General features: G+C 46.7%; 1 protein-coding gene across 1 annotated transcript in view; it reads right to left on the bottom strand.

Moving 5' to 3' along the window:
• The window catches only part of CREBBP (CREB binding lysine acetyltransferase), a gene marked incomplete at its 5' end in the record, with an annotated part of 133216 nt that overhangs the window by 90241 nt on the left and 28230 nt on the right, over positions 1-14745 (bottom strand). Inside the window, 1 exon segment of the mRNA XM_027773232.1 lies at positions 3425-3601. Within this exon segment, the coding sequence (XP_027629033.1) occupies positions 3425-3601 (177 nt within the window).

Below are 14745 nucleotides of genomic sequence, written 5' to 3'. Positions count from 1 at the left end.
GCTGCGGGCGCGCCCCCCCCTAAAGCAAAAACCCTCCCAAAAAAAAAAAAAAAAAAAGATGTGAGGTGAACCACGTGTGCGCGTGCCCACCTGCCAGCCAGCCCCTGGCTCCTACCCTGTGGGCATAGCTTTCCTTGTGCCATCCAGGCTGCGCTATCTAGAAGAAGGGTGGAAGTGAACGGCTGCAGAGGTCACATGCATTCACCCTCCGAGGCACCTGCTGTGGAGCTTCTCTAAGCCCACACAGGTCCCCGGGGAAACAGCACAGATGCCATGGACACGGAGCGTGACCTCAGTTTCCCATGGTCCTTAGAAAAGCCAAGAGAAGGGGTGGGGAGGTGGGTGGGCAGAGGGAGAGAACAAGTCGTCTTTCTCTCAGATGTTCAGGAGATAGGCAAAAGGACAGATGCCACTGCTATTGCCATCCCTAACTATTTTCCAGAGCGGCAGCTTCTCAGCTAGGGGAGACTATGACCTGGGGACATTATGTCAAAGTACGGAGAGATTTCTGATTGTCCCAACTCAGGCCAGAGGGAGACCTACGGCCAGGAGTGTGGCTGAACACCCCACAGGTGGGTATCAGCAGCCAGCTGTCAGCAGGGCTGAGGCACAGAAGTGCCATCAAAACCCCAGAGCCCAGCCCCGGTGCAGGGGAAGGGAAGAAGCCTCTTGCCTGTCCTGGCAAGACCTGCTCTTGACTGGTGCAGTAGGCCCTGTAGGCTCAGGGCTCTGTAGCAGCAGCAGGTGTCAGCACGGGGACCGAGAGTAGGCAGACTCTCTCACTAAGCTGGGCATAAAGGGGAGAGGATGGGGAAGTGGAGCCAGAAAAGATTTTGAAGTGAAAACATGTTAGGTCAGAGTTTTTGACTATAAAACACAGGACTGTTTTAGAAATAGTGAGTCCTTTCACTCCAAAGTCAATAAATGGTCTATGGAGCAGGCACTAATGATGAGATGAGGGCTGGCACTGAAGCCCACCCTGCCCTTTCAGTGAGAGTTAGAAAAAGAAAAGTAGGGGCCGGCAGGTGGAGTGGCGGTTAAGGGCACTGGACTCCCAATGGCCAACTGTGGGTAGAGTCTTGAACTTGGTGACTTGCTTTCTCACTTTCTCTCTTTCTTTCTCTCTCCCCCACTCTGGTCAAATTAAAATAAATGAACAAATGAATAAAGATATAAAGTTAAATAAAATAATTATTTTTAAAAAGAAAGGAAGAAAGAAAGACAAGACGAGAAGAGAAAGGAAAAGAGAAGAGACTAGGAAACACTGTCCCCAGGACTCAGGCTGAGCCAAGGGCGTGGTGGGCTTTGTTTTAGGCTCTGGATTTGTACTGTTGGGGACAAGACAATCCTGGCAGCGAAATATTGGAAAGAGAGAAGTGAGAAGGTGGGGGGCAGGGGGAAACGGTTATCAGAGATGTAGTAAGAACTTTAAGTCACTCTTGTGGTTTTGAGAACTACGAGGTTTATTCCTTCATTCATTCATGAGAATGACATAGGCAGCAACTGGGGTGTTGGGGAGAGACAGGTGTTTTTGACAAGGATTCCTAGTTTCAATCCTTTTGTCACAGCTTCCCAGTCTGGTAAGACTATAGGTATGAGGTACTGCACCTAGCCTGTTTAGGTGCGCCTGAGAATTGAACCAGGGGTCCCAGCCATTGTGCAGTGGCACCCTCTCACTTGTGCCACTCCAGCTGAGCACTCTGTCTCATCTTTCAAAAAAGAATGTAAAGGGGCCAGCAGTTAGCATAATGGCTATGTTGTTGGACTCCCATGTAGTCGACCGCGGTTCAAGTCCCAGACCCGGTGGCTTAAAACTCACTCTGGGCATGTGTGCATACGTGCCCAAGATCCCAAGAGCACAATGGAGGAGAAGGGATTGCGGTATGGCCATCCCCCCTGGGGGATGATTTCTCGCTTTCTGTCTCCCTGTCCCTGTCTTTCTGGTGAGCACACGCGCCCTATAGCAAACAACCTCTCCAATAAAAAAAAGAATGTAGAAAACAGAGATATAGCGTATAAGCAGGACACTTCACTATTCTCATTTTCTGATTTTTAACAAACACACAAAGAAAGCAATCCAACAACTCTCTCTGATTCCCAACAGCCACGGACTTTTAATTATTGTAAGCAATGTTAATTTCTTAGTTTTGTAAGTTTAAGTAAGATATTACCAGGGAGAGCAGGGTGAAGGATATTAAGAATTCCCTATACTATTTTCATAATAAATGCTTTCAAATTAAAAAGCTTAAAAACAAAACAAAACAAAACAAAAACACAGGCCCAGCCAGGTGGTGGCATGGCCAGTGGGGTACTAAACTGCAGTGTTGGAAGTCACATGGCTGACCAAGGGTTTGGACCCCAGGGTTGTCCTGGAAACCAGAGAGCATGTAGGCATGAGCCCAGGATCCTTACAAACTTGGGGCTGGGGAGAAGGGATCGCAGAGGGACGAGACCCTGTTGAAGGTGGTGCTTCTCTCTCTCCCCCTTTCTCTGCCTATTTCATGTATATACTCTCTAACATGGATAAAATAAACTTCCAAAAAAAGAGAAAACTTTTTCTAAACATCATCCACGGCTGTCTCTGGAGTCTACCCAGGTCGCTTCCAAAGAAACACGCAGACTGTAATTATGGAGTTCAGGCTCCCAGCAACAAGCACAGGGAGAGGATGATGCAGGGTCTCTACTGACACCAGAGGCACATCAGACCCTCCGCAGCTCATGTGTATGCAGTGAGGATGGATAGCCCCTTAGTGTTCTGATTTTAAAAAATTCACTTTGTGGGGCCAGCAGGTGGCATGAAGTTAAGGCACTGGAAACTCCCACATGGCTGACCACAGTTCAAGTCCCAGCCTTGGTGGCTTGCTTTCTCATCCCTCCCCACCCCCCTTTCTCTCTGGTCAAATTTAAATAAATAAATGTATAAATAAAATTAAATAAATAATTCTTTTAAATAATTTCACTTTGTGATGCAAAAAGAAAATCCCCCCTTCATATCTCAGTATTTGAGGTTGAGAGTTGTTTTATAAACGGGGAATTTTAGGGAAAATGAAGACATGTGAGCCATCTATCAAGTCGGACATGACACCAGTCTCATCAACACAACAGAACCCTTGGAAGAAAAATGACCTTCTTTTGACTGTAACACAAACCAATGGGCTTCACTGACATCTTCAACCCACGGACAGACAGAAGTATAGAAGCCTGTCTCTGACGTGGGGAGAAAAGGTAAAGGACTAGCATACGAGAATCTCTCCATCAGTGAAGGGAGTCTGAGAAGCAGCTGCGTCACCCTTGCCTATCCCGCCTATCTTCTAACCACCCAGTGGCATGCTTTCAGCTACGGGTTTGCGCTGTGGTATAACAAGATCCAAGTATCCAAGCATCCAGTGGAGAACCACGTGACTGGGAGCCAAGGGCAACTTACCATGTTTGGCACGTTGGTGACTGAAGTATTCTTGATATCTGTGGGGAAGGTAGGCAAACTATTGACCATGCTCTGCTTGCTGGGCAGCGGGGGGTTCACTCCCGTGGCTCCCATCTGCTGCCCTCCAGCTTGACTGAAGGGTTGTCCAAATGGACTTGTGGTACCAGTCATACTTATCTGAAACAAAAACAGTCAATATCAGCCACCATGAAAAGGATGGGCCTTGGCAATGATTGCTTTGACTCATGAAAACAAAACTACTTATCTTCTATGAAACCCTCCTACCATGATGATGAAAGGCTTATGACCTGGGTTCAGGTACAAGCAGACAGCAAGGTGTTCCAAAGGCTACCTAGGACAGGCAGAAGGCAATGGAGCTGCTCCAGAAGGCTGCTTCCCTCTCAGCGCGGGAGAGACAGCGCCTGCCTACCTTCACCTCAACACACCTTCCCTCCTGACAGTGGCACCAATGACTTGTGAAAATCATTTGGAAAACAAAACCTTCTCAGTTGCCGACCAAGGGGGAGCTCTTTCAGTATAATCCTTATTACTTTACTTAACTTCTTTTAGGTTCCCAACAGATCTGAACTGTTTCTGTTAGTTCAAAAAGCACATAGAAATACTGGAAATAAAATAATTTCTGGAATTTACTTTTTTTTGGGGGGGGAGGAGGTTTTTGCTATAGGGCGCATGCACTCGCAAGACAGAGAGAGAGAGACAGAAAGCGAGAAATCACCCCCCAGGGGGGATGGCCACACTGCAATCCCTTCTCCTCCATTTTCCTCCCAGGATCTTGGGCATGCACGCACATGCGCCCGGTGTGAATTTTAAGCCACCGAGTTCGGGAGGCGAACCGCGGTCGACTACATGGGAGTCCAGCGACATGGCCATTACGCTAACTGCTAGTCCCAATTTCTGGAATTTACTTTAAAGTAGCCTGGTGAGGCAAGAGGTGGTGACAAGAGAGATGCCCAATCACATGTCAGTAACTGCCAGCCAATCACAGGTACCATCCTTTCAACACTACATACATGAAATCTTCAATAAAAAAAAAAATTAAAGTGAAATGCAAGCCAACATACAGTAGACAAAGGTAAGAGGAGGAAGGAAAGACCTTCCACCCAGGACTGCTCTAGTCTACAGGCCAGGACAATCTTTCTGCATTTTGGGAACCTCCAGGGGGATACTCCCAGCTGACCTGTCCCCTGTGGAAAAACAAAAATTAGCCATTAGGAAATGGGCTGTCCCAGCCTTCTGCCTCTCCTTCCCAGAGTCACTGCTTATGTACCTGTTGTCTAACGGCTCTGCTTCCAGTGTCCTGGGCTGTGTGACGTCTGGCCTTGGAAGACGGGACCCCTCGCATGGGAGACCACCAAGGGTGAGAGTTTCTATTCAAGAAATTGCAGCTGAGCTTACTGCTCCAGCCCCCTGGTGCCCGCAACACAGAGCTTCCACTTTGGTTAACTTACTCCCCCCATTCTGCAGACACTGAGTTCCTTGCACGTAGGATGGGGACCTTATTTCCTCCAGATCTAAAAGTCTAGGCTGTCAGGATCAGCAGATGGTGTAGCGGTTATGTCGCTGGGCTCCAACATGACCAACCATAGTTTGAGTTCTACACCTGGTGGCTTCAAAACTATGCGCTCTGTGTGTGTGTGTGTGTGTGTGTGTGTGTGTGTGTGTGTGCGCAAGATCCTGGGAGAATGGAGAAAGGATTGCAGTGTGGCCATCCCTCTGGTGGGGTGATTTCTCCCTTTCCCTCTCTCTGTCTCTGTCTCTCTCTGGACAGTACATGCACCCTAAGGCAAAAAATCTCTCAAGAAAAAAAAAAGGGGGGGAAAAATGTAAAAGTCTAGGCTGTAAATCCACCAGCTGCGCTGGCCCGTCTGTTCAGCTGTGTACGGAACACTCACAGAGCAAAGCCTGGGACCAGAAAGTGCTCAGTCTCGGGCGTTTTGACCCACAGGCAGCCCTCATCGATGCTGTCTCTCACCTTTGGGAAAGTGAGCCTATTCTGTCACTCTGGCCCTATGTGATTTGCTTGAATAAACCAAAACACAATCCTTCACCAAGCCCACAAATTCCTCTCAACTTGGAGTTCAGATGACTTGATCTACGTGAGATGTTAACTCAGTAAAACTAAAGGCATTTCTGGGAACCAGCAGTTAGCGTAATGGCTATGTCGCTGGACTCCCATGTAGTTGACGTTCGCGTCCCGGACCCGGTGGCTTAAAAAAACTCATGCCAGGCGCATGTGCGTGCGTGCCCAAGATCCCGAGAGGAGAATGGAGGAGAAGGGATTGCGGCGTGACCATCCCCACTGGGGGGTGATTTCTCGCTTTCTGTCTCTCTGTCTCTGGTGAGCATATGTGCCTTATAGCGAAAACCTCTCCAAAAAAAAAAAGAATAAAAAACAAAAACAAACAAACAAACAAACTAAAGGCATTTTCTGATGCTCAGCTAGGTTCTTTCTAGTCTTACCTGAAACTTAGAACTGAAACAGGAAATCTGTATTACTACACTAAATTAATCCCATGTAGCAATTACAACTCAAAGTTCATTATATTATAGATAACTTAATTGCTGAAACACTGTTCTTACAGGCCCAGAATTTGAAAACAAAACCTTCCAGTTATAATTCCTGTTTCTCTCTTTTGACCAAATACCTCAGAACACATGTATTTATTCACCCTTGAATGACTCTCCCTCAAAGTCAACCAGTCCTTATGGAGAACCTGCTGTAAGCTCAGGCCAGTTCTGCGCCTGTGTACAGACTCAATTTAATCGTCATGGGGCTCACCCCTTACATCCATCAACATGACAGTGTGGAGCTTTCTGGAGAATCAGGATATTCCAGGCATCGAGAAGCCAAAGTAGACAGTGGGAAAGGGGCTGGAGACCTATTCTTCCATTCACACCAAATGCCAGGGGTAGTTATAGGCCTTCAGTTAAACGAGGGAAGAAAGTATCCAGCTCCAAAAGGGGTCCCATGGGACTCAAGGTTTGCCTGACCTGTCTCAGAAACATCTACTTCTAAACTTTTGCAAATATGTTTGACAACCTCCCTAAAATCACCTTGCCAGGGTGAAAGTGGGGTGGGTGTGTCTTGACAGTTGGGAAATACCCTGAGGCACTTTCTAATTGGTTGGTCGGTTGGTTGGTTGGTTTCTTTCTTTTTTTCTTTTTTTTTAAAAACCCTTTCCTCCCTTTTAATTTAACCAGAGAGGGAGGGGAGAGGGGTCAGAGGGGGAGAGGGAGAGAGAAAGTGAGAAAGCAAGCCCCATGTGGGAGTCCAGCACCTTAACCACCACCCACCAGCCTGCCCCTAATTGGTGAATTTCAAAGAGTAAGACCCTATTTGGGCATCTGAAAGATTTCATCAGGAAATCTGGCCATCCAGTAAGAGAGCAAAGGAAACAGTTTCATTTTCATTCTCACAAGGTAAGAACTACAATAACATCTAAGCCGAAGATCATGGACAGCAGGTAGGCAAGTCCAGTTCACACGGATCTACACGGTTTTTAAACGGTGGGGATATGCCACCTTTAGCCTGTAATAAAAACAAACAAAAATCCAGACTACTTGAGGGAGGTCAAGGATCAGGTCTCTGGCATTATGTGGGGCCAGTCCCAATTTGTCCTTAACTACTTCAGAGCTAGTTAGTTACTAGTGAAGTCAGGGAGGCCAGACAATCCCATGGGCTACTACTGCACAACTCCCAGCCCAGGCTCTCACCGGTCCCAACTGTCCCCTGGAAGAGCCCGAGAGAACTCAAGTGCCACACTCTAGTTCTAGGCTGCGGTGCTAGGTGAAAGTCCTCCGCTTCTACAGTCTAGATTCCTGAATTTCTCTTCTGTGTCCACTCTCCACCGACCAAATCCAATATTATGCTCCCAAGTCTAGGTCAACACATACACTTTTGGCACCAATGTTCAGTAGTACAATAAAATCAAGATATCTAGCTCCATAAAAAAATTAAATATTTTAATTTCCCAAATTACTTGATAATAATTAATATAGCTTTCCCTTTCTTCTTTTTTTGCCATAGGGCACATGTGATCTTGGAGAGAGAAAATGAGGGGGAAAAAACTGAGAAATAACCTGCCAGGGGCATGAACAACCCTCAGTCCCTTCTCTATTCTCCTCTCAGGATTTTGGGCATGCACATGCACCTAGTGAGTCTCAAGCCACCAGGTCTAGGACTCGAACTACAATCGGCTGTGGGGGAGTCCAGTGCCTTAGCCACCACATCACCTGCTGGCCCTATTTTCAAATGAAATGTATCAGGACTTGGTTTAAGGCTGTCAGAGAACCTCCAGACCTTTTAAATAAAATTCAAAAAGCACAACAGAGCAGAAACTGAAAACTGTTTGATTCATGATGAAATTTATGTAATATATGAGCAAATTCAAACCTATACAATATTTATGTTCTGCTTCATTTAATAGCCCATACATGCTAAAATTTCCTTCTTCCATATTCTTCTAAACAGCCCCTTTTAGAATCTAATTCCATTTCAGAAAATAAGACAAGTAAATTAACTATAGTAAGTAATTTAAAAAATAAAATGGGGACCAGCAGCAGGAGGTGTAATGGTTGGGGTGCTGGACTCCCAAAAGGCCGTCTGCAATGCAAGTCCTCGACCCAACAGCTTCAAACTGAGGCTGGGTGCATGTGTGTGCATGCGTGCATCCCAAAATTTCGAGAGGAGAATGGAAGAAAAGGGACTGCAGCATGGCTATAGCCTTGGGGGGATTATTTCTCACTTTCTGTCTCTTTCTGGTGAGTATGTACACTCTACAGCAAAAATCTCTAATTTTTAAAAATAAATAGCAAACAAAATAAACAAACAAAAAAAACAAGTTCTCCCATAATCGAATCTAAATGAAATAATGCCTTACAGCTTTTGCAAGTTTTCCAATGGAAAGGCATTATGACCAAGTACATCAATCAACAGGATGAGAACCCATTACTTGGTTGTCTGTGTCAAACATTTCAATGAGAGAGCAACACTATGTAAGCTACAGTCCCTATGCACAGAGAAAGAATAAACTATATAAAAAGGGGAAAAATACTAAGGTCACGAATGACAAACACTACATGATCTCCTATGTGGAAGGGTAAAAAGTTGATTTCACAGAGGTAGAGAGCAGAAGAGTGGTTACAATGGGCTGGGAATGGGGGTGGGAGATAGGCTGATGGGTACAAGTTTGATAGGAGTCAGTAGCACAGCGGGGTGACTACAATTAACAGTAACTTAGATATTTATAAATAGCTAGAAGGCATCTGAATTTTCTCAACATAAGTAAAAGGTTCAAAGGGATAAATATGCCAAGCTCCCTGAGATGATCATTTGTAATGTGTCCATGTATCAGAATATTACACTGTGCCCCATAAATATGTAAATTATTATTTGTTGATTAAGAAAATAGTTAACATTACTAGTGCCAAATCCTAAGGTCTGCCCATCTCCACTGCTCTCCACAAAGAGTGGGAGTGAACCACAGTTCAAGTCCTGTACCTGGCGCAATTTAGCTGGGTGTGTGTGTGTGTGTGTGTGTGTGTGTGTGTTCAAAATCCCGAGAGGAGACTGGAGAAGAGACTATGGTTATGACCACACCCGGGGGGGGTGACTTCTCGGTTTCTATCTCTCTGGTGAGTGCACACACCCTATAACAAAAATATCTTAAAAAATAAAACCCTAGCTTTAATGTGATGCTAAAGCATGAAACCTGATGAGGTTTCTTTCTTTCTTTCGAGCTCAGTTCCACTAGATTCTATGTGGAAACAAAGAGAGCCCACAGCAATGCTGGTGGCTGTGCCTCACTCCTCAACCGAAGACTGGAAGGCCTAAGCTGTCTGGCAGGTAGGTGAGTGGCAGTCGGAACACAGGGCAAGTGAAGATGATGCTCCTCCTACTCTGTGTGCCACAGGTCACAGGCAGAAGATGTGAAGGGCCGAGCACCACACAAGTCTATGGCTTTTTTTTTTTTTTTTTTTTTTTAATGCTAAAGGTTGTGTGCACTCACCAGAGAGAGCATCAGAGAGAGAGAGAGAGAGAGAGAGAACCCCCAGCGGAGTGTGGGCACTCCACTCCACTCCTCCTTCCTTAGTCAGGATTTGGGCATGCACGCATACACACATGCCCAGTGTGTTTTTCTTTTCTTTTTTTGTTTCCCAGAGGCTTCTGCCTTAGGGTACAGGTGCTCACTGGAGAGAGACAGAGACAGTGAGAGAAAAAGTGAGAAGTCACCCCTCCCCCCCAGAGGAGATGGCTACACCTCAACCTCTTCTCCATTTTCCTCCTGGGATTTTGGACACACATACATATGTGCCCAGCATGATTTTCAAGCCACCAGGCCTGCAACTCAAACTGCGGTCAGTCACATGGGAGTCCAGACTTAACTACTAAGCCATCTGCTGCCCCACCCTGTGTCTTTTTCAAACTGCTACGGCCAGGACTGAAACCAGAGTGGGCCATGTGGGGTCTGGTTCCTTCACCAGTGTGCTATGAGACCAGCACACCATCATACTTGTCATATTCATGGTAATCCATTCTGAATCTGCCTTGGGCCCAAAACTAGGATAAAAGTTGTTGCCTTCCTGAAATGCTTATGTCCACTGTGTCCACAGCACACAGTGGGTGATTTTAATTGGTATTTGGGATAAGGAACCAAATAAATGAACATTCTAAGCTTCACCACACAGCCCCTAGGAACAGGGGCCCTTGCCAGCCCCGAGGAAGGAGGCAATCAAAGGGTGGCAGATGAGTCACGGCGGCCAGGGCGCCCAACACAAGGGGGGACAGCACTGCCCCCTTTCTATCTTCTAAAGGTCCACAAAGACCTGAGCAACTAACTGAAGTAGACAAGGCAGGGAAACTGCCCCTGGGAAACTGAGCAGAACGAGATTACGGTCTCAGACCTGGTTCTCACAAGACGATGAGTTCTATGTTCAATTCACAACATGTACAGGAGCCCAGTCTGGCCACAAAGCCAGCGCTCTGTGCAATACGCACGGGCCCAGCCAAGCCCAGACTGTGGTGAAGGGCACTACCCATGCCCTTCCATCTCTGCACTGGAACGTTGACCCTCCGGCCTTAGTGGTCACCTCTGGCAGCAAACAGGGACCACAAGCTCCCAGGAGCCGCATGTCTGACAGGATGTGGACCTGAGCAGTAGGAGGACAGCCAGGGCCACGCTGCCGGGCGCAACCCTCCCTGCAATCGCCTGCGTGCTGTCAGAGGCAACAAGTGCAGGGCTTGATGTGGTTGTGGAGATCACTTCTTCAAAAGCGGCTTCTTCAGCAGCTTTCTCCCACCTCGACCTATAGGTAAACCCACATTAATGGCACTGTGCTCAGAGGAAGTGGCAGGGGGTGTCATGAAGCTGACTGGAAAGCACAGAGGAAGGAAACGAGACAAGACTTTCCACAATAAGCTTGGCGGGGACAACTGGACAAGTCAGAGCATCGAGCTAGAACCTACCACTGCGCAGGTGAGGCAAGTCTCCCAGAATGCTCTGGAACCCTACAGTGAGCTCAGGGACTCTCCAGGAGGCCCTCACGTTCCCAGGCTATAGACCCTGCCCTGTGCCCTGAGGTCTGTCTCCTCCAAGCAGACTGCATTCTCACAAGGGTGGCTGACAGGGACAGGCTCATCTAGAAAGACCAGGGGTGGGCAAACTATAAAGCCAGCCCAAGGTGCCCACAGTGCTGGCTCTTGGAAAAAGTAAAAAGCATGTTTCATGGAGCAGAACCACAAGTAAGGCTTCATTCAGAGGCAGTAAACTGCTGTGGTCACATGTGTGGGCTCTGGGGTTATTTACCTCATCTCAATGGTGACTTTTGGACACTGGAAAATTTATTTAACCCCACTGGTGCCTTGGCCTTCTCATCTGTGAGGTGGAGGTAACAGGACCTCCTCTTAGGGTGGTATGAAGACTTAAACATACACAAACGTGAAGCCCTCAGAAAAGTGGTTTGCATACAGCTAGTGCCACATGTGCTGGCTAGCATATTACCACAGGGTTTTGGGAAGAGGCATTTTTTCCTTATTGTTTAATTCCAGCAGTTATTATTATTTTTTAATTTGACAAGAGAGAGAAAGAGAGAAAGCTGCCAGGTCCAGGACTCAAACCGTGGTCGGCCTTGTGAGAATCCAGCGCCTTTAATCACCATGCAACCTGCCATCCCTGGGAAGAGGCATTTTTATATTAGTTATGACTTCTCCCCTAAGTATAGTTGGGGTAATAATAAAGGAATAGTTTTCAGAGTACACATGATGGTAGGGAGTGGTTCGAACATGGAGGATGGTGGGGAGAAGCCAGCTGGGGATTACTGGCATTTGATGATGAGACATTTTCAGAGCAACATGAAAAACACTTGTGACAGAAACAATCTTGTGCGTTAACGACTTGCAGAAATACTCTAAAGGGACCATTATTTCCAATTGTCCTGGTAAATCACAAATGTTTCCAGTTTCACTCCAGATTGTTTGACAGAAAACAATAAACTCAGAATGTTCATTTCAAACTTAAAATATATCATAAGCAATAAGGGTCTATGATCAAAATACCCTAGCTTAACATTCCTGGGATGAAATTTAAGCCAAAAAATAGGTGACTTAAACAAGAACAAACACTCCCAGGAAACATGAAATGGAAGCAACTCCCAGTCAGAAGCTGCCAGACACAGCAGTCGGCTCAGTTCTGTCAGACGTGGCTCAGCTGAACTGGACATGTTTGTTACACTGCAGTCTTCGGCATCTTTCTGCACACTGGTCTATACTTACATCACGCACAAATTCACATATGGTATATAAAAACAACACAATCCAGTGTGCTAGAAGCAAAATTTGCTAAATAACTGAAGAGCCAGAAATATCTGTTCTTTTCAATGACATGAAGAACCAGAACTAACAGAGACTATGGCCAGATCATTTGTAAAGCCAAAAGCATTTTCTCTTGGCAATGTACCACCATTGGAAGGAAGCCAAGAAAAGCAGTTTTCATGGAAAGACATGGCTGTACTCAGTTGTCTGCTATAGCCCGCTTGCTCCTGGAATCCTTCCAGGATCTTAACTTGGCAAACAGTGGCAGGAGAAACACGCCGATGGCGAAGCCAGGGACAGCGTGTGGCCCTCCAGAGGCACCTGGGTAGAGGACCAAGCTGGAGCACCTGGGCAGCCCTCTTTCACGCTGCCAGTGAGGCAAGTGCAAGAAAACGCACAGCCCCCAAGCCTGAACAAGTGCCCAGCACCACTGATAAACCCTACCTGGAAGACAGAAGTACTCAGCAACATGTGACACGCAGCATTTAGGTGACAACTCTTTCAAGCAGCTGTGATCAGAATGTGACTTCGAACAGTGAAAACCCAGGCCTGGAGCCCCATCTCTAGTCACCTAATTGCCCTCGCAACTTCTGGCAATGAAGTGAGTACCATAACTAAGGGTTGGCATACCTCGGCAGGTCATGGCAGACACACCCGTTCTCCAGGGTCCAGCACATTAATTCATAAGCAAAAGCACTGAGCCAAGGCCAGTGCAGAAACAGTTTCCAATCCTGCTCCTACAGTTAATCAGCCACGTGCTGGGATAGACCTCTCTACCTTAGTTTCCTTTTCCCCATCAGCTAAACAGGAAGCATTTGGATCACCATTATGTGATCTTTAAAGTCCCTCTGATCCTAAAAGCTGATGACTTCCTTGGTTTCAACAATCAGCGTTTGGTTTCTGTGAGGTCTATACTTCTGGGAGACTCAGCTACTTGCAAATTTCGGGGCTTTGAGCCTGCACAGCCAAATGCAGGCCTTTGGGCCAGGATGACCTCCCCCACAAATGCTCTCCTGTGGCCTGGGGGGGCAGCCAGCAGCCCTGCCAGGAGCCCGGGGTTCCTGCAGGGCACTTCCTACATCCACACTGCACAGGGGCCAGGCTCCACAGCTCTTTCTGGAGCGCTCTATGGAAGTACAGCTGATTGCAGGCAAAATAATCCAAGGAAAGGGAAAGAATATTTAAGTGGATTATTTCTCCTAATTCCTTCAAGTCCTAATCTCTTTATGGGTAGAAGATTAGCCTCTCCAAGATCAAATACTGCTTTCAAGCCCAATCCACCCCAGCCCCTAAAGGCAATGGACAAGGAGAAAGAGCAAAAGCAGTAAAAGAGGAAAAGAAAAAAAGCAACAAGGAAGAAAGCATTTTACTTTGTAAAGAGGCAATCATTATAAAGACAATTTTAATTTATGCTGCAGCCCAGCACAAGGAATAGTGATCAGAGGCTTTGTTTGTTTGTTTGTTTTGGTCTTATGTGTGCTCTCACCAGGGAAAGTGAGAAATCACCCCCCTCATCCCCAGTAAGGATGAACATGGCACAATCCCTTCTCCTTGATTCTCCTGTTGGAATTTTGGACATGATGCATGCACATACGCCTGGTGTATTTTTCAAGCTGCTGGGTACAAAACTCGAACCTCAATGTCAGCCATGTAGGATCTCATGCCTTTATCTCCACACCACCTGCTGGCCCCAAGATCAGAGTTTTTTACCCCAAACTGCCTGCCCAGAGAGCTCTCACGTCAGGAGGAGAAGTAGCTTTCTCCAAGGATCAATGATCTACTCACTGATGTAAAAAAACACACAGAAACAAAAAAAAAGGTGTGTACAGGTCATACAGGAATTCAAAGAGAGGAGAGAACTTATAACCTTCTGCAATACGCTTAGAAGGAGAAAGCAAGCTGACATTTCCAAGAATTTTGTTCCTCCTCTGTATAGAGGCAGGAAACCTAAACAAGTTCCTCCTGCAGGAGCAAGAAGACCCACAGCGAGTGAGCTGCAGGAGGCAGCTAGACAGCATGCGGGGTTCTGTGCCATCTCCTTCTGGTGAACCTCCTAGACCTGGGCAACAAGAGGATGACAGCAGAGAGGGCAGGCCCAGCTCATTACAGGCTATACGCCTAACAGGGTGACGCACACTCAAGGAGAATGTATGTGCTTTACCTCTTACCAAAAATGCGGCTGTGACAAGTCCTAACAAAAACACCCTTGGCACAGTGAAAGGTTCTGAACAGTCTCCTTGACTGGTGCTGTCGATGAGGCGGAGACAGCAGGGACAAGGCTCAGGGAAGTAGGAGCTGCCAAACACCGTGGTCTCTGCGCCGCATTCACATGCGTGTGAAGCACAAATGGTGTGAGATCAAACTGAGGGACTTGCATTGGTGACACTGTTGTCACTATAATAAAACCATTCTGACTGCGGACAGGCAAAATGCTCCTTGGAAGTTAAAAGATAAAAGGTACAAAATATATGATCTCCGTAACACCCACCCA

Source organism: Tupaia chinensis, unplaced genomic scaffold (assembly GCF_000334495.1).
Source record: "Tupaia chinensis unplaced genomic scaffold, TupChi_1.0 Scaffold000042_2, whole genome shotgun sequence".
Taxonomy (NCBI): Eukaryota; Metazoa; Chordata; class Mammalia; order Scandentia; family Tupaiidae; genus Tupaia; species Tupaia belangeri.
Note: the sequence above shows the minus strand (reverse complement) of the source record. Positions and strands in the feature narration are given on the sequence as shown.